At 39.7% G+C, this 20,182-nt stretch overlaps 1 protein-coding gene across 1 annotated transcript; it reads left to right on the top strand.

Moving 5' to 3' along the window:
* The first annotated feature begins 15,187 nt into the window (after positions 1-15,187).
* Positions 15,188-19,180, top strand: LOC104452267 (beta-amyrin synthase). Its single transcript, XM_039315185.1, has 15 exons — positions 15,188-15,400; positions 15,513-15,710; positions 15,842-15,926; positions 16,191-16,357; positions 16,453-16,641; positions 16,746-16,859; positions 17,033-17,152; positions 17,260-17,382; positions 17,476-17,574; positions 17,747-17,803; positions 17,919-18,109; positions 18,190-18,367; positions 18,479-18,559; positions 18,671-18,754; positions 18,980-19,180. Exons 1-15 carry the CDS (start codon positions 15,314-15,316, stop codon positions 19,100-19,102), a joined length of 1,896 nt encoding a protein of 631 aa, XP_039171119.1. The 5' UTR covers positions 15,188-15,313; the 3' UTR covers positions 19,103-19,180.
* Positions 19,181-20,182: the final 1,002 nt, after the last annotated feature.

The following is a 20,182-nucleotide window of genomic DNA, read 5'->3' as shown; positions in this document are numbered from 1 at the left end:
ACATTCCAGACCAACTCAGAGACAGATTGCATCAAATTTAATATGGATATGAACTCAAGGACGATAAGGCTCGGTCAAGACCAACTAAGAATACTCGGACTTCATTCAAGCATCCCTGCAAACAGTTGACGTGCGCGACTCGAACGAGAGATTTCCGACGTGATCGAGACTCAAACACAGCCCTAAGTTCCTACCGAAACATACCAGAACGCGCAACAAAATCAACGAAGGACCAGCGGGACCGAAGCTCGCGCGAAATGGTCGGTCGCGAGCTCCGGTCCAACACCTCCTAAAACGGGGCACCTACGGTTCGGAAGACTTACCCGGTTCGGACGATGAGCAACGGGCGGATCTCAGGAAATGCCAAAACGCTCTCTCGGTCTCACTCTCTCCCTCTGGCTCGCCCTCCATTCTCTCGAGCTCTTCGATCTCTCTCAAGCTCTCTGTCCATCTCCTCTCTTAAAAAAAAAACCCTTTCTCGCTCATCTTCTCCCTCTTTTGAGGGCCACCGGCCAGCGCGCATGGCTTCTGCCATCGCCAGCTTGCTGGCCGGCCTAGCCCCGACGCACAGATCACACTGCCATCTCGCTTGCGATGCTCTGCCCCTCTGGTTTGTACGTTTCCTTTCTGCCAAAGCAAGATGAGGAAGAGAGGAAAGAAAGAGGGCCGGGCTTGGGGAGAAAAGTGAGGCTGGGCTTGGGCCCAGGTGAAAAAATGATCCAGAGGAGAGTAGGACCGAAAAGGATCGGCCCTAGCCCGCTCCCCCCAACCCCCTTTTTAAAATTTATTTATTTATTTAAATTTTAGATTTAATAATTAGTGATAGTTATGTAAATGCTCCTAATGACTATGCGTAATGGATTTTAATGAAAACATACACAATGCATTTTAATGAAAGTTATTTACTTTACTCTTTACATTTTTTTGAGCAACTAATCCTGATTTTGCATGCGATTGAGTCATTAAAAAAAAATGGTAAAATTTATGTGTCAACAAGCATAATAGAGAATAATGTGCAAAGTATATAATCTCCCATATGGCTGCCAAGTCGCAAAAGTATTTTCCGTTGATGTTTTGACATTGAATGAGAAACTTTTATAATTGCTTTACAACATAAAGATGAGCTAAGGAATGTAAATGAGGCACTAAATTGCCATAATAAGGAAAAATAGATATATGCAACAGAACAAGAAATGGAGTCAATGAAGTCAAATCATGTTTGGGAACTGATTAATCTTTCAAAAGGACACAAAGCCATTGGAAACAAGTGAATCATCAAATTAAAGCATAAAACTGATGATTTAATAGAAATACATAAGGCTCATTTTGTGGCGAATGGGTATAATCAACTAGAATGAATTGATTATGAGGAAAAATTTTCTTTTATAGTGAGATTTACCTCAATTCGCCTTATTCTAGTAATAATAGCTAATATGAATATTGAGTTATATCAAATGGATGTAAAGACTGATTTTTTCAATGGAAAATTAGAATAATAAATATATATGGAACAACTTGTTGGTTTCATTTTGAAAGGCCAAGAACAAAATGTATGTCGACTTTTGAGACCGATATATAGCTTTAAGCAGTCATCGAGATAATGGTATATATGTTTTTATAATGCTATAATAACATATGATTTTACAATGATTGATGATGATCATTGTGTGTATATCAAAAGATTTAAAGATCAATTTGTGATCATATTATTATATATTGATGATATACTAAATGCCAGAAGCAATATTAAGTTTGTTAATATTGTCAAGAATTGGTTATCTTCCAATTTTGATATGAAAGACAAAGGTGAGGATGCATACATTTTTGAAGTTAAGATTTTAAGGGATTATTCGAAGAGATCATTATTTTTTTCACAAGAGAGTTCTTGAACGATTTCGTATGTAAGATTATAAACCAATAAATACTCCTATTGTAAAAGGTGAATGATTGAGCCATAAAATGCGTCCAAAAACTCCACAAGAGATAAAACAAATGCAACATGTTCTTTATGTCAGTGTTGTTGGAAGCTTAATGTACGCTATGATGTGTACAATACCTAATATATATTTTGTAGTTGGAATGGTAAGTAGATACCAATCCAATTCAGGTTAAGTACATTGGAAAACCGTTAAAAGAACACTGAGGTATCTGAAGGGAACTGTTGATTATATGCTGAGTTATCAAAAAAAATGATCTGTCACTTGAAGGCTATTCATATGCTGATTGAGAAGGAAATTTAAATGAAAAAAAAAAAAATCTATCTCTGGATTTGTTTTTTTACTGAATAATTGTGTCATATCTTGGAGCAATAAGAAACAAATGTGTATAGCATTGTCCACGATGGAAGTTGAGTTCGTGGCATTATCAATAGCAATACATGTGTTTGGCTTAAGAGATTTTTGAATCATTTAGGTGTTGTTAAGAATGCTACAAACTCATTGTTGGTTAACTTTGATAGCTAAGCAGCAATAACATATGCCAAAAATCCAAAATATCATGATAAGACCAAACATATAAATATCAAGTATAATTTTGTCAAAAATATGGTTGTACGAAAATATGTGAACTTACAATACATATTTACGCATAGAATGGTAGCAGATCCAACGACGAAATCAATACTTAGAGATGTGTTCTGTAGCCATGTAAAATCTTTAGGACTGCGTAGAGGCTGATATACTGAATATTATAATTTCTCTTAAAATTTCACATTTAATGAATTTGTGTTTCATTGTTAATGTCTATGAGTCTTTGTTTAACGTTTATGCATATTTATGCTTAGTGCATCATATAAAATTGAGAAAGTATGTTAGATAGATAAGAGATTAGTCCATTCACATGAATAATCGTTTCTATTTACTATGTGATAAATAAAGATAAGATGGTTTTTAAGATAAGTGATAATCGAGAGTTCAAACTTAAAATATATATATCGTCTTAACTTAGTGTCTTTGATGCCAGATGTAAATTCTCATGGATTCCATGAAATAGTACATACATGAACTCAAGTTAGATATTAAGAATGTCTAAATTATTATCTATATGATATTAAAAGTGTAGATATATGCTTTGAGAAATTAGTTAATATGTAAACGTATGCATGAGACGATCAATAAGAGTAGCAAAAGTTTTGATCTTAACTTTTATGCCGTATGAGACTTTTGAGGAAAAGAGTTCCTCAATTAAGTGTCCTCATGACTCTTATTTATTTTCAAGATTTCTATTCAATATTTGCTATCTTAGACTGTTACCAATGATCATGAATTAATTCGATCTAATGGGACATTTCTAAAAAAACAAAAGGAAAGAAAAAGATTGAGTTTGGAGAATCATATTCTAACTCCATCATTCTTCAAAATCCTGCTTTCTAACAACTGCCTGCTGCCATTATACACCATTGATCACAACATGGACTAATCTCCCGAAAAAAAGCTCAATCACATAGAGTATTACAACCAAAAACACAAAACGGAACAATTCATGATGATAGACATAATAAAATATCAAGCAGCATTGAGTGGTTGCCATTCAATTCAATCGAGCAAGCTAAATTAGGGGAAAAATGGTAACAAATCTGTTGTCACTACACTTTTGACATAGATTAGCCAATCAAACCGAATCACGTCCTAACCCAATCAAAGGCAACTAAATTGCCATTCGGGTTGAGCTAGACATCAGTGCCAGACATTAGTAGTGAAAGCAAAGGTACCTTGCCGGTGGAGGTGCAAAGAGAGAGGAAGCCATTGCAACAGACCTTGCGCTTCAGTTTCTGCTTCAGGTGCTTCATGAAGATGACATTCCATTACTTTGGAGATTCCATGGTCATTGCAGTTGGGATTAAGAAGATTTCTGGGGTTGTGTTCAGAGCCCAAGTGACGGCTTTGAGGCTACCAAACTCCAGGCGCAGTGACGCCTAGTTGCACGACCTTCGCGAGCCTCGCAATACTCCCGACTAGTCCAATACGATTTCTCTTCATGCATTTCTCAGAAACTAAGCGGCAATCGACAAAATCCATCAAAAATCACAACAAATCGAAATACCAAATGTAACTACCCCCACTCATCCCTCATCAAATCGTACCACAATCGACCGAATAGAAAATTTGGGAAGAAAAGAAGGAAGCAAATGGAAACCTACTTGCAAAGAGCAGAAGCCATCTTGTTGGTGAGCATGCCAGTGACGATCATGCAATCAGACTGGTGAGGGTTGGGCCTGAAGATTATGCTAAAGCGATCGAGATCTTCCCGGGCGGCGTCAGTGTGCATCATCTTGACAGCCTAGTTCATGAGGTCATCGACCTTGGAGATCACGTACTCCGCCGCCTTGGAGAGGCTCGGGGTGAGGAGGCAGAGGGAGGAGGCGGGTGGGCATAGGGGCTGGGAGGGACGGCGGCAGCGGCGAAGAGGGAAGGGGCGGTGTTGTGGAGGGAGAGGAGGCAAAGGTGTGGTGAGAGGCACGATGCGGCGACGGTCTTCGCGAGGGAAGCCATGGTCGCACTTAGAGAGAAGATGCGATTTAAGAAGGGGCAAATGTTGAATAATAATTAGTGAGTAAGGATAATATTGAAAATTCAAAAAATTCATTAACCAGGCCTCTTACATGCCAAGAAAGCTAGAAAGCCAAAGCAGGTGGGAGAGAGCCTTGGGCTAATGATCTTTAAAAGGCCTTGGAAATGCTAGCATTTCGGAAATGGGCTACCAAAAATAGATGCCAAACACATTAGCATTTACTCAAGGGCCTTTAGAGGTCCAAAGAGTCTTGCAAATGGGTTTTTAAACACAACCTAAGTACTATATTAGGTAGGAGAGAACTCATTAAATGATTTATAAGTCAATACTCAACCCTACATTACCAGATCTTTATCTATGGTACTAAAGTAGGATACCTAGCAGGAGTGTGGTTTGTAAACAAACTAAGCTTGTATCAAATTGGATAAGGTGGGTATAGTGTCGAGATGAGAGGGTTCATATAAGATACAGCTCTTGACAAACTTCTAAGATAGAGGAGGGAATTGGAATGGACTAGAGCACACATTGAATAAAAAGAGTCCCTAAATAGTCACCAACTCGTGTGATTACTCAAAGTACAATTTTGAGGAGGTTTAGTCTATGTAGAATGTGTTTGGTCATTACAATACTAGAGTTTCGTACAACTTGCTTATTATGAAAAATTATACTATTGATTACGATGACACGTTCTAACATTACCATATAATTTTTGCGAAATTTATCTAATCAAAACGACGACATGAAATAAGGTACGTTGTACGACGTTTCGAACTATGATTGTCTCTTACCTAAGTAACACAGAGAGCTAAGGGGCAGCAATGCCCTCACAATCAATCGAGCACCAAGTTAAGATCAAATCGATCATAATGGAGGCGGTTCCACGCTCATAGATCCGCTTGAAAGCTCATATTTATTTTTTAATGACATTCACTACAGTCCTCTCATATTTAACCCACGAACTTCTTTCTAATATCCCATGCAGGACACTTTCACATCAAGTACATTACCAACCGGCCAGCAGCCGTATATTATTCTTAAAACTAAAAGTAAAAACAGGTTAGTCAAAAGCCACAACCCAAAAGTCAAACCAAACATCCATTTCATTTGCACTTTTTGCGCGACATTAACTTCTGAGTTTGATCCTTGGTGTCGGTTCAGGGTAACAGGGGTGATATTCCACCAAACAGAGACCATATACGCCTGTCCACATTACCAAACATCCATTTCATTTGCACTTTTTGCGCGACATTAACTTCTGAGTTTGATCCTTGGTGTCGGTTCAGGGTAACAGGGGTGATATTCCACAAAACAGTGACCGTATGCGCCTGTCCACTAATGTAACGGATTGCCAGACTATATTTTTTATTTTAATATATCAGTAACCGCACTCTATTCTTCCCTATAGGGTCTACACCTGGCTCCACCCTCTCCATATTTAACATTCAAGAGATGCCGAGATCCACACAAGATCTCAAATAAAGCTGTTTAAAGACTTCCTCATATCTGAATCTCTTAACTTTTGAGGAGTTAAAATGGGAACTTTTATTCAATGTCAACTGCCTCAAACTTTCAATACAAGAAATGCCACCATTTGAAAATTCTACCTAAGATCTTTGTACAATTGTTTTGATGTAACAATAGGGTTGCGGTGCTGAGCTTAGAGCGAAAAGGAAGCGCTCTCACAATCTCTTTCCAATTATGATACAAGAGTGAGGTTCACACTGTGTGGGTTGAAAATAGCTCAAAAATGACCGTGAAAGATATATAAATCTTGAGTTGAGAATGAACCATGGATGTGACCTGTCGTTAATTTCCTCCAGGCTTTGCGCATAGATAGCCCACAAATTAGTGGAGTGGTCCCAAGAAATTCCACCATGCATTTGCCAATTCCTATTGTTTTCTTTATGAAATTTGAGTGCCAAGTTGACTTCAAGTAATCCACATCCGATCAGCAACAAATACAAAAGCGTACACGGTACATCATCCACATGTGAATCAAGCGGGAATTTCTTTTGATTGTCGGAATTGGTAGTCTTAGGGCGCGTTTAGTAACCATTATGTTCCCGATAACAATTTCTGATCAGAAATTATTATTTTTTATTCTGTTCGGGAATAATTTATGAACAAAATAACACGTTTGGTAATCGTACAAAATTTTTTATTCTGGAATAAAAAAAGAACATAAATGCATTTAGTAATTACATAAAATTTCTATTCCAATTCTAAAATTTTATCAAATCATAGAAATTCTATTGATTAATTATATTTATACTAAGTAATAAACATATTAACTAATCAAATTTTTATTAAATAGTAAATAATAAACTATAGTATAAACTATACAAATAAATACTAAATAATAAATTAAAATACAAAATTAAATATGTATTATATATATAGCAAAATTTCAATTCATACTTCAAATTATTATTTTTAAAGTAATTTTATTAAATTTTTCCTCTTTTTTTTTCCTTTCTTCCTCCCCTTCTTCTTCTTCAAGGTGGCCGGTCGGCCGACCTTGGGACGACCGGCGACCGGCCGGATGAGGGTGGCGACCTCACCGAGTGTCGTCGGCCCTTGGCGAGGCCGTGCCTTGTCGTTGAACCTTGGTGGGTGAGCGGCCTTGCCTAGATCCGGCAAGGTCGAGCTCGCTTAGCCACCGCGGGGCTCGACCTCGCCGGGCTCGCCCGACCAGGCGAGGCTCGTCGGTGGCTGAGGGAGGCCCGCCTGGCCACCGGCAAGGCGAGCCTCTGGTGAGCTTGTCGGCAAGCTTGCCGATGGCCGGGCGAGCCTCCGGCGACCAACGGCAATGGGCGGCGGACGGTGGCGTTCGACGGGGGCAGCGGCGGCGGCGACAGTAGTGGTAGACAGAACAAGAGAGGGAAAAATAATAAGAGAAGAAAGATGAGGAAAAAGAAAAAATTAGGTAGACTTGATTCTAGAATTGTTCTCGGAACAAAGAATCAACTTTTTTTATTTTTTATTTTTGATTCTACTCCAAATTTGTTCCCAAGAACAAAATTTTTACTAAACTTGATTATGTTCCAAAACTACTCCTGGGAACAAAAGAATAGAATTTAGCGTTATTTGGATGGTTACCAAACATGCCCTTATTCTAATAGCCCCAAATGCCAGAACCTTAAAAAAAGAAACAAGAAAAATCAACCACGGAATCACAACAACCTAAAATGGTTGCCACAAGATGTTCACATTGGTAAAAGAAATTCGAACAACCAATCATTCGCCAACACAAACGAAAGTTTCACATGCTTGTTGCATTCCGATACCAGATCTCCCTCCCTCCCCGTCCATGTAGAGAATGGTCACTGCTGACGCATGCGCTTTGCACTACCTATTCAATCGAATCCTCCACTTTAAAACAAAAATCAGATGCAGTTACCGCCTATATTTGCCAACCTTCTTGCCTTTGCCTGCCTCTCTCACGGGTTTTTACCCAATTAGCTTACGGCGTCAAAGAAGAATAATACATGTGATTTTATTTAAAAAGAATAATACTTGGTATATCTCTGATATCGTGGAAGAGTTTTTTTAAAAGTTAGTATAACGCCTGCTGGTTCTCTTGTAGTTATTGGGGAATCTTAGGGAAGATTCTGCTTGCCGCTTCTATTGGGCAATACCTTGCAACGACAAATAACAAAGGCAATTGCGATTTTTGTTATGGTTAGAACGAACAGATCAAAACCCACCAGATAATTTGACTGGCGATTGCACTATCTTACCATATTATCTTAACACATTCGACAATCCTCGTTTCATGTATGTTAAGTGCGGATAACTAGGCAACATGGTCAAAGGGGACCGGATGTGCATTGCAAGCAAAAAGCAAACTCGACTTTATTGTTGGATCGCTTGAGAAGTCGGATCCAACAACATGAATTGCATGGTAACTTAATGGATTTTCAATTATCTCGATAGTAGTTTATAAGGAAGCGTGATATATGTAAATGAAGCAAAGGTAATGCTGAACAAGCTAAAGTAGAGATCCGCCTAAGGGAACAGACCTCGCGTCCACAAGACCAAAATCGAGATTAGGTTGGTATAGGCAAGGACGATTATCGATAGTGGAATATTACACCAAGTTGAAGGTCTTATAGGATGAACTCAACGGCTATGAGGATATCCCAAAATGTACCTATGTTGCAATCCCAAAGTATGTAAAAGGAGGTAGAGAAGATCTACTGGTTTCTTAAGTGTCTCAAATTGCAGATCCGTGGGAATGCTCATTCTCAAATTCTCAATCGTTCCGTATGGTCACCTAGGAAGAGCGCCAACAATCAATTGCTCAAGGCAAGAGTGTCACACATTCTAGTTTCAATGAGTAAGCCCCAAGAAGGGCTTTCCTTTGAGAAACCCCAATATGACCACTATGGAAAGGTCGAGTACGAGAAGAGTTACTGACATGAATTAATTGGAAATCCCCTGAAATGGACACGAGGCGAGGCGGAAAGGTACACAAATCGAGTCCTCCCACAAGATCCATACCCTCACCACATACCAACGGCGGTAATGCTGGCATTATTACAGCCCATAATCGACATGAGTGTAACCGGGAGCTTCATGGGGACACATACAATATCAACAACGAGCAGGTATCAATATAAGCAATATAATTCAATTATTTTTTATACGACGTTTTAGTAAAATCTTGTGATTCGAATGATTCTTCGTTTCGTGCGTAAGTTTTCCTCCTTAATATATTGGTTATAAATAATAATCATCTTGTCTGCTGCTCCACAATGCCGATACGCCGGACCTTGGTCAAGTCAAATCAGCATCAGGCCGCCAGTACCTGGTACAGGTTGTTCGCGACGGCGTGCTGCATGAGGGCGGCGAGTTTCATGGCACCTATGCTGTGATGGCCCAGGTAACGGTGCCCAGGGAGGAGGGATGGCGATGCGTTCACACCTCCGTCTCCGGACATGCTTCATGGGGACACATACAATATCAACAACGAGCAGGTATCAATATAAGCAATATAATTCAATTATTTTTTATACGACGTTTTAGTAAAATCTTGTGATTCGAATGATTCTTCGTTTCGTGCATAAGTTTTCCTCCTTAATGTATTGGTTATAAATAATAATCATCTTGTCTGCTGCTCCACAATGCCGATACGCCGGACCTTGGTCAAGTCAAATCAGCATCGGGCCGCCAGTACCTGGTACAGGTTGTTCGCGACTGCATGCTGCATGAGGGCGGCGAGTTTCATGGCACCTATGTTGTGATGGCCCAGGTAATGGTGCGCAGGGAGGAGGGATGGCGATGCGTTCACACCTCCGTCCCCGGACGTGCATAGGGAGGGGCGCGTCTCTTGTCCCACATTGTTTAGGGGGAGTCCTTGGCTAGTTTATAATGCTTGGCTCCCTCTAATTTGTGTAACGAGTTTTAAAACCGTGAGGACTCAGTGTTCAAAGCAAACAATATTACACAGTGGAACCATGACGTTACAAATGATATCAGAGCCAACGGCCCAGGCGACGGTGCTTGGGACCCAATGACGTAAGATCATCGTTAATTTTTATGTTTCAATCCTTCTATATCCTCTCTTTATATGAGGGAGGAAGATACAAATCATTAATCGGATTGGATAAAAATCGACTGAGTGTTTGTCATTTACGAGGTAGGTCTCTAACTCTTATTGACTCGAACTATCGATTGGCCCCTACAAATACATAAATACCTTTATCCCTCACATCGGAATTCATAACCAGGTCTCACCAAATGGCTCCCATCGAACTCGAAGAAATTTGGAAGCGAAGAGGAATCGAAGCAGGGGATACTCCACCCTCTAAAGCACGGTTTGGTCTGCTGGTGATTTTTTTTTTTTTTTTTTTTTTTTTTTTTGGCTCAAATAGAAATTTGGCGAGCTAGGATCTTAGCGCTTTTCTTTGAATAAGAGGAGTAAGGGGAGACGTGTGATAACACAAGGGACTAGTCCTTTGAATCTCTTAGTACTATACCTACATCAAAAGTTATTTCAGTTATGAGTGTGGAAAGCCATATTGATACGGCACCAGTAGCCCGTCTTTCCTTGTCGTCCTCGACATCGCTAAGTTCAAGGACATGGCCCAGTTGCTTTACTGAAAAGTCGAGACAAAACATGAAGATATTGTACTCCCGGGTCGAGAGTCTCTCGCGGTTCGACTTTCCACAAAGGCAGGCGTAAGTCTCAAGCGCGGGACCTTGAGACCCCCATTAAAAAATGGGTTCTTATGCGCACTTCGCGCCTCACGAGCCTCGTGAAATGCAGGTGATAATGATTGAGGCCCGAGCTAGGTTCTCCAGAACCGAAGGCACGAAATAGAAGGGATATGTAGGCATTGTATCGTTCACGATCCACCCTCACTTGTACAAATTTTCGCCACGTTTCGAGGAGTTTGGTGGGTGGAGGGGGCGTTGTTTGACCGTGCCTTGAGGCTGGCGAGGGAGGGACGCAGGATTCTCGGTCGAAATTTCTTCGTGTCTTGTCAGCAACTTCGAGAAGACCGGAGATCTAAACGTGCTGAGAGCGTTGAAAGAGTGCCAAGTGCGTGACACTTATGGAGGGAAGGAGATCCTAGAAGGAAGTCATGACTTCGAAGCCATCGACAGCCCAGTTGACCTTGCTTTACGGAAGAAGAAAAATAACGCTTGACCTATCATGTTTACCGCAGGAGAATAATGCACAAAAGGGGCACTGATTAGTCTCGCTGATTTTGACATAGAAAAGTACTGTTAGCTACTCAATCGAATCCTCACATCAATCAGAATTTTTGATTATTTTAACTTGTTGTGTGAACCACGTTAATAGATTTTCATAACAAAAAGTCAACGTTTTTCACTAGTAATCTTTTGGTCATAATTTAACAAAATATTTAAATTTGCGATGAATATTGTTCTTACATTTATTAAGCATATATACATGACTTTTAATAAAATCCTGTCCCCTTTCACACCTTCACTAAACTTTTAGAAGATACTCGTTCTTTTAAAGTATAATGTAGTATGCATGTATAGAGCACTTGCCTTAATGTACTCTAGAAAGATTACTTCGATTTTCAATTTGGTTAACATCTTTTCATTTATTAATCAACAAAATGCCAATCCAATTGTCATTTATAAATCAAAGTTATGGTAGCATCACAACCTATCAACGCACAAAAATGTAGTTTTCTTTGATTTATTTTTAGATAGCAGGTACATGTGAGTTTTTTTAACAAAATCTTGTAATTAAAAAGGTCATTTTTTTTTTTTTTTTTTTTTTTTTGTAAGTTTTCTCATTCATAATAAGGTCGGTATATCTACATGATAACAGAATTTTTGAGTATTATCAAAGTAAAGCCAAAATCATGTAATCCCAATCCCCTATATCAGTAACAGAGGAAAGGAGCTCATGCCCGCAGGTCAGCACTAATTTGTTGCCTGGATCACCCATGACTCAAATTATACCAGGAGTACATGAACATCTTTCATCATTTATTACAAGAAGTATTTGAATTAGGAAGCCACATAATCAAAATCATAATAGCAAGACTATGAGAGTAATTTGAAGCCGCATTTTAATTGGATTTGAATTCTCAAGAACCTTATTCTTTTTTTGTAGGATGTACTTTCAAAAGGCTGTAATTACATTCTTTTGAACTTAGATCCCATTTCCCGTGAAGCAAACGATGCTTCTATGGTGATGCAATTCTACATAATGTGTGGCCAATTACATTCTTTTAAACTTAGATCCCATTTCCCGTGAAGCAAACGATGCTTCTATGGCGATGCAATTCTACATAATGTGTGGCCAAATAAACGTGTTGTGTACTATACGTTTTTCATTTCTACGAATGTCTTACAATACAAATACATTTATATCTAACTCTGGATGGTGACCAATGATATTACAACTTGACTCTGGATGGTGACCAATGATATTACAACTTGATATGGAAGCCCCGCAGGATTGAGCTGATGAAAGCTATTCATGGTGTAACGACTCGGGCCCCACTGTGTAATATTGTCCGCTTTGGACACTAAGTCTTCACGGCTCTAAAAACGCGTCACACATGTTAAAGGGACCCTAAGCCTTATAAACTAACCCAAGACTCTCCCCTAAGCAATGTGGGACTAGAGAGGACCCCTCCCCTTCCTTGGGCTGTCACACATGGTCAAGTTTGTATGCCCGTTCCGGTATTGCTACCCAATCAGAGGATGGAAAAAGCCATGGCTCTTATTAGGGATGATAGGATGATATATCTAGCATTATTTTACTTTTGTTTCGCAAACCCTAAGTACTATTTTAAATGAGATAAAGGAAGTACGAAGAAGCCGGCGACCCAAAACGTGGGTATAAATAGAGGTCCCTTTCTTCTCCTAAAGACCACAGCAACACTTGGTTTTGGAGAGAGAGCTTGATTATTTTCTCAACAACTCTCACATATCCCTCACGGTCAAAAGAGGTGTCTCTGTCTGTCTGTCTGTCTGTGTGATAAGTTCATGCGTTAGCCATGCTAAACCAAGATCGCTGCGGGATATATTTTGATATCTATAATGCGATATGCATGCACATGGTGACATAACCTTAGAGAACAAGCATAGTTCATGGATTTATAGCGACCTTGTTCATCGATGACTTTTGGTTTGTGGCAACTGGCAACTCATTCATCATTTTCTTATGCGGGTTGTTTTACTTGTTCGTTTGCATGATCATCAGGAAGGACAGTACAGGAGAGTTCCGATATAATCAGCTGAATGAAGAGAGAAAAAGAGAAGACCTCAGCATGTGGAAGCTGAAGATAGCAGAAGGCGAGGATGGCTCCTACTTGTACAGCACTAACAACTACGTGGGGAGGTAGACTTGGGAGTTCGACCCGAGGCTGGCAACGGCGAGGAGCGTGCCGAGGTTGAGGCCACTGCCCGCCAGCACTTCTACGACCACCGCCACCAAGTCAAGGCATGTGGCGACCTCCTTTGGCGCATGCAGGTACATAACATTAGGAGTGAGCATAGTTCTAGGGTAAAATCTAGAACTGAGAATTAGACTAATGGAAACTTGTAAGTTCTAGGTTCCAAAGTATGCATGGTAGGTTTTAGGTTCCAAAAAATAAGGAATCTATTTCGATCGGTAGATTCCAAGTTTTTACTTGGAGGAATATGAAACTTAGAATCTGTAACTTGTAACCTAAAACCTAAAATAAGTTTTAATGTTTTTCTTAGTTCATGGTTTCGTGCGATCTTACGATATTCCATACTATTCAATGATAAGTGTATAATCTAGAAGTATTAATTTGAGCTTCCCTTCTATGACCGAGACTTTTACTTTATTAATGTTCATATTTTTCTTGTCTTTATGGTCAGTAAATTGTAATTGCAAGTTATGGTCATTAAAGATGTGCATGACAAAATTTCTGGAACATAAATTGATTTCTGAAATTGAGAAGTTAAAAATTTTACTTTCATTTCTTCTTCAAATCTATTTCTGGAATATAAATATTTTCCAAAAATAGAAAAATCAAATTGCGTTACCAAACAGATTTCTATTTCAAACCTGTTCTGGGGAACAAAGAAACAGAGAAATAGAGAAATAGAGAAATATAATTTTTATTATGCGTGCCCTAAAAGTTTTAATTCATTACAATAGTTTAATTGATAATATAGGTGGAACCTTAGTAGACCCTAGAACTGATCTTGGAACCTATAACAAAATAGGTTCCAAGTTCTAAGGTATGTGGAGTAGATTCTAATTTCCAAAAATTGAGGAAGCTGTTTCAACGAATATGTTTCAGATTCCATATAAAATTTGTACAAAACCTGAAACTGCTTACCCATACATAATATACACCATGTACTTGAACACACATGCATGCCTACTCGTTCTCATGTAGCAACAAGCTTACTAAGAGGCAACTGTACATTGTACACGGGCATACATATCAAACTTGACATGGATAGGTAGAATCAATTCCCAATTACGTTAGCTAATTTTGTATTTAGTCTCGGTGACGGAGATAGCGTGCTATCCAGTTGCTGTCGGGCCTCTATTTTGAAGGAGAAGATCCATGGCCACACGCCCTCTCCTCTGGGCTCTTCTTCCTTTCCAAAAATTTCGCTCTAGCTCAATCCCCCAAGTCCACCAAAACGTGAAAATTCTTAGTTGTGTTGTTAATATGAGCTTGTCACCATATTCTAAGAAGAAATGCTAGATCTCATAAATTAGTCGGGCTGAGCAATCGTATCGATCTCGAGACTTGGGGTTTGTAGATAACTAGTCTATAACCTCTGTTGCCCCTTGTAACGATGAGGGACAGATAGTTTTTACCGAAAGCTGTTTACAAAATGATAAATCATATCATAAACACACTTCTGGAGGAACGGAATTATGTCTTCCACATACAAAATCACTTTAGAACCTCGGTATATCATTTGTAAACTAATAGGAGAGTTGTTTGAATCCCTGTCATAATCCAAAATTTTATTTGTGTTCTGAAAATGAGAAAGACAGTAACTCGCATACGCCAATTGGAATTTCACTGTTGTTGCTTGTCATTAAGTTTAAAATTTGTTAATGTGTGGCAATACGAAGTAATGGGCAATCTACAGCTGATGCATGGTGCCTGATTTCTGGGCAGTTTCTGAGGGAGAAGCAGTTCAGGCAGACGATCTCGCCAGTGAGGGTGGAGGACGGCGAGGAGATCACGTACGACAAAGCGTCCACCGCCCTGAGGAGGACTGTCCACTTCTTCTCCGCACTGCAGGCCAGTGATGGCCACTGGCCTGCCGAGATTGCCGGGCCTCTTTACTTCCTCCCTCCCTAGTCATGTGTGTCTACATCACCGGCCACCTCAACGCCGTCTTCCCTGCCGAGCATCGCAAAGAAATTCTCCGCTACCTCTACAACCATCAGGTTACTCTTTTATTTGCAAAAAGGAAGACACTCAGATGGAGAAAATAGCAGAGGAACTTTGAAAGACTTAGTCTTGAAACTGTTTGTGTTTTTTGCATTAATTTTGTTGCAGAATGGAGATGGTGGGTGGGGCTTCCACATTGAAGGTCACAGCACCATGTTCTGCACGGCCCTGAGCTACATATGCATGCGCATTCTCGGGGAAGGGCCTGATGGTGGCCAGGATAATGCTTGTACTCGGGCCAGGAAGTGGATTCTTGACCGTGGTGGGGTCACCTACATACCCTCCTGGGGCAAGACTTGGCTCTCGGTACTCTCTCACTCTTCCTTCAGTAATTGACAAAACTTTGTGCTCCAGATTGTTCTGCGCAGGTGTTTGGGTGAATTGGATATGTGACATTGTGCTTGTGCATGTGTGTTGGCTTGTCACATGCTGTGTAGATTTTCGGCCTTTTTGATTGGTCTGGAACCAACCCAATGCCCCCTGAGTTCTGGATCTTGCCTTCGTTCCTGCCCATGCACCCAGGTTTGTTTTTGCAGATTTTCTTGATCTTGTCCTTGATGGTATTCTATAGTAGTCTAGCAAATATAATTTTGGACTATTTTCAAATTGAAAAAGGCGGCGTTTTTGCTGAACGAACAAGAATATGGCATTGGCTTGTTATTGAAATGGCCACCCTTCCAGAATTCCCCTTGAAATATAGAAAATTTCAACTTCTGTTTCGTGTGACTACGTTTCTCCTCAGTTATATGGATATGTCGTCTGAATGTCCTGTTTTGAATGATGTAGCTAAGATGTGGTGCTACTGTCGGATGGTGTACATGCCCATGTCGTACTTGTATGGGAAAAGATTCGTCGGCCCCATCACACCACTTGTTCAACAGTTGAGAGAAGAACTTCATACTCAACCCTACGACACGATTTGCTGGAGAAAAGTCTGCCATCTTTGTGCCAAGGCAAGTATCCATAACAGGTCCAAGATATCGTTCTAGAATCAGATGGATTACGAGTCAGAAATTTTTTAACAAAATGACTCGAATTGTTGTTGCAGGAGGATCTCTACTATCCCCATCCCTTAGTACAGGATCTGATCTGGGATAGTCTTTACATATTTACAGAGCCTCTTCTCAACCGTTGGCCATTTAATAAACTTAGAGAAAAGGCTCTTCAGGTGACGATGAAACACATTCACTACAAAGATGAGAACAGTCGATATATCACGATTGGATGTGTAGAAAAGGTAATGAATACATAAATTTGAGGAGAAAGACACATTAAGTGTGAAGTTCTCGCATCGTGGGAAAACACTACTGAGAATTTGTCTTTTGCTTTGGACTCGGACAGGTTTTATGCATGCTTGCTTGCTGGGTAGAAGACCCAGACAGTGACTATTTCAAGAAGCATCTTGCTAGGATACCGGATTACCTTTGGGTTGCCGAAGATGGAATGAAGATGCAGGTTAGTAGTAGTGTCACGGAACTATGACAGAATTGGGCTTAATTCGAAATGATAGGTGCTTATGCTGCATATTTGAAAGGTGGAAGCATTCTTATAATAAGGAGAAGATTAATTTAGTAAAGTGTGACCGTCTAGAGGAAGCTTAGTTTGGTGGTTGGCTCATTCATATGCAGAGTTTTGGTAGCCAAGAGTGGGACACGGGCTTTGCCATCCAAGCTTTGCTTGCCAGTAATATGACTGAGGAGATAGCACCGGTATTAGCTAGAGGACACGACTTCATAAAAAAATCTCAGGTTTGATCTTTGATTGTTGCGAGCATCGCCTATCTCCAAACATCTTCCTAGTTTCTTTTGTTTCCTCGCATAAACTGAAGTGCATCGATCTGTTTACAATATTCCAGGTCAAGGACAATCCTTCTGGTGATTTCAAAAGCATGCACCGTCATATTAGTAAAGGATCTTGGACATTTTCGGATCAAGATCACGGTTGGCAAGTCTCTGATTGCACTGCAGAAGGTCTGAAGGTAATACTCCAATGAATGCCTTCACTGTATCTGCATGTTCAATCCAATCCTAAATTGCTCAGTTTCTCACTGAATTCTTCCTTGTTTATTCAGTGTTGCTTGCTTTTCTCAATGATGCCACCTGAAATTGTTGGTGAGAAGATGGAGCCAGAGAAATTGTATGACGCTGTCAACATTTTGCTTTCTCTACAAGTGAGTATACCATTGTTTTTCTTTTTTGAGAAAATCTTTGATCAAACAAGAAATATTGGCTAAGCTTTGTTTGCTCTATGCATCCCAAAATCACGTTGCCAGTTAATTCTTTCATTGAGTTTGATTATATTTACAATATCATCACATCGTCCATGAATGCCACTTGTTCCAGAGTGAAAATGGCGGATTGCCAGCATGGGAGCCTGCAGGAGCTCCAGCTTGGCTAGAAGTAAGTACTTGATATTTTTTTTGGAATTCCTTGGCGGTCCTCACGGACTAAGACATGTCTGTTTGTTCATAAATTACTATAGCGGGACTTCTTCCTCATCATTTGTCACTTGCAGCTCCTAAACCCGACAGAGTTCTTTGCGGACATTGTCATCCAGCATGAATATGTTGAATGCACGTCCTCAGCTATCCAAGCTTTAGTTTTGTTCAGGAAGTTGTATCCTGGGCACAGGAAGAAGGAGATTGCAGATTTTATATCAAATTCCGTAAAGTATCTGGAGAATGTACAAAAGCCAGATGGCTCGTGGTATGTTCCTCTTCCAGTGGGTATTGCTGAAGAATTCAGATAAATTAAAGAACAGCTGACTAACTGAGCAATTCTTGCAGGTATGGGTGCTGGGGAGTTTGTTTTACATATGGCTCATGGTTTGCGCTCGGTGGACTAGCAGCTGCTGGCAAGACATATAGCAATTGTGCAGCTATGCGCAAAGGAGTCGCTTTTCTTCTACGAACACAGTTGCAGGATGGTGGGTGGGGAGAGAGCTATCTTTCTTGCCCGAAGGAGGTAATTTCTAGAGGGACCTTCCACCGCATGTTTGGCTTTAGCTGTTTTAGTTGCTCGCTTTTCTGGCAACACGGAAATCTTGAATTCTGTTCGCCAAATGGGTTGATGTAGGAATACGTACCGCTTGAAGGAAACAGATCAAATCTGGTGCAAACCGCTTGGGCTATGATGGGCATGATTTACGCGGGGCAGGTCAGTTGATGATAGTGTCGTTTTGGTCTCCACGGCATTAAACATACTTTGGTGATGGTAAAAGATCAATATTCAACGTGAAGTTTCTGACTTTGGTTCATCTACTATCAGGCAGAGAGGGATCCGACTCCCCTGCACCGTGCCGCAAAACTGCTAATCAATTCACAAATGGAAGACGGTGATTACCCTCAACAGGTTTGTACCTTTCAGAAAGTTGATTTCATACAGGGTTAAAATCTCAGGAAATAAGAGAGTGCGCGCCACCAATATCCCGGGAAAGAATTTCCTGCGAACTAATCCATACAACTAGGAAAATCTAGAGATGATTATGGTCCACGCATATTATCTTACAAACAATTGGTTCAACTGATTCGGTAAGAATTGCCTTACAACCAAACAACATGATCCTTTGCATTGCAGGAAATCACTGGGGTTTTCAGCAAGAACTGCATGTTGCACTATGCCAATTACAGGAACATTTACCCATTGTGGGCTCTCGCAGAGTATTGTAGGCGGGTTCCCTCACCGTCAACAGCCCTTTGATGAAACAAGGCATACCATCACAGCTTGCTTATTGAGAAAACATAGATTTCACTCAAAAGATGCTACCTTAAGCATAACTACTATCAATATATACGATAAAATTCATGTATTTGGTTTTTCTAGTATGATAGATGTAGATCCGAAAGACTTTTGGTCTTAGAATAGAGGATTGTCACACCCCCAACTCTACAAGTACATGGGCAATATCATGGCCATCCTTTCTCTCAAAAAATGCTACCTTAAGCATAACTACTATCAATATGTATGATAAAGAGTCATCTGGTTACAATATTAGAGTTTTTATAATCCATCTAAAGAATAGGTATATGTTAATCTAACAACTAAACTCAGGAGTTCATTTAAGATATAATTTTCAAAATGTCATCCCAATAATGTAAATGCTCTCGTTTTACTTGCTTATGGCTAGTTGAAGAACCTGAAAAGCAAGTAAGATGAATAAAATGAGCAATCACAGCCCAATAAGTAATACATCTTTCATATGCACATTATTATAAATTAATACCATAAACTCACAACCCAAATCCAGTATAAGATATAAGTAAAATATCAAAAGTGGATAATATCTTTCCAACAAAACTTTTTACGTATAAGATCAATCAACAATATCAACTCACAATAACAAGTCAACCATATATTTAATTGATTAATCTCAAACATGTCAAATGTTAATGATCCATTCCATGGATTGATCTAATACTTGGTGTCTAACTATGGTCAAATTTAACGCCTGTGACATAGGCAATCAAGTTCCCTTGGTTAGGTTTTTCCTTTCTTTCTTCTCCTCGTGTATGGTCACTGTTCTTTCCTTATAATGTCTTGGTCCTTCTCGTTTGTTATTAACGAAGAAGGAAAGAAGAAGTCCTTAAATAATATATTTTGCTAAGGCTAACATAATAATGGGCTTAAGTAGTGTAACAGCTCATTATTACAAAGATAACCGTGTATCCACAATTTATTGTTATGTAATCTAATTTGGTGTTGAAATAAATGGAAATGGTCAAATACAAAGTGGTAAAAATTGTTAATCAATTCACAAATGGAAGACGGTGATTACCCTCA

This window comes from Eucalyptus grandis, chromosome 6 (genome assembly GCF_016545825.1).
Source record: "Eucalyptus grandis isolate ANBG69807.140 chromosome 6, ASM1654582v1, whole genome shotgun sequence".
In the NCBI taxonomy this organism is placed as follows: domain Eukaryota; kingdom Viridiplantae; phylum Streptophyta; class Magnoliopsida; order Myrtales; family Myrtaceae; genus Eucalyptus; species Eucalyptus grandis.
Note: the sequence above shows the minus strand (reverse complement) of the source record. Positions and strands in the feature narration are given on the sequence as shown.

What these genes read in the sequence shown, in the direction of transcription:
- LOC104452267 (XM_039315185.1), top strand. Translation starts at nt 15,314, where the DNA reads ATGTGTGTCTACATCACCGGCCACCTCAACGCCGTCTTCCCTGCCGAG. An exon ending in ACTTCATAAAAAAATCTCAG is followed by an intron (nt 17,153 to 17,259) that starts GTTTGATCTTTG and finishes ACAATATTCCAG; the next exon opens with GTCAAGGACAATCCTTCTGG. An exon ending in ATCTTTCTTGCCCGAAGGAG is followed by an intron (nt 18,368 to 18,478) that starts GTAATTTCTAGA and finishes GGGTTGATGTAG; the next exon opens with GAATACGTACCGCTTGAAGG.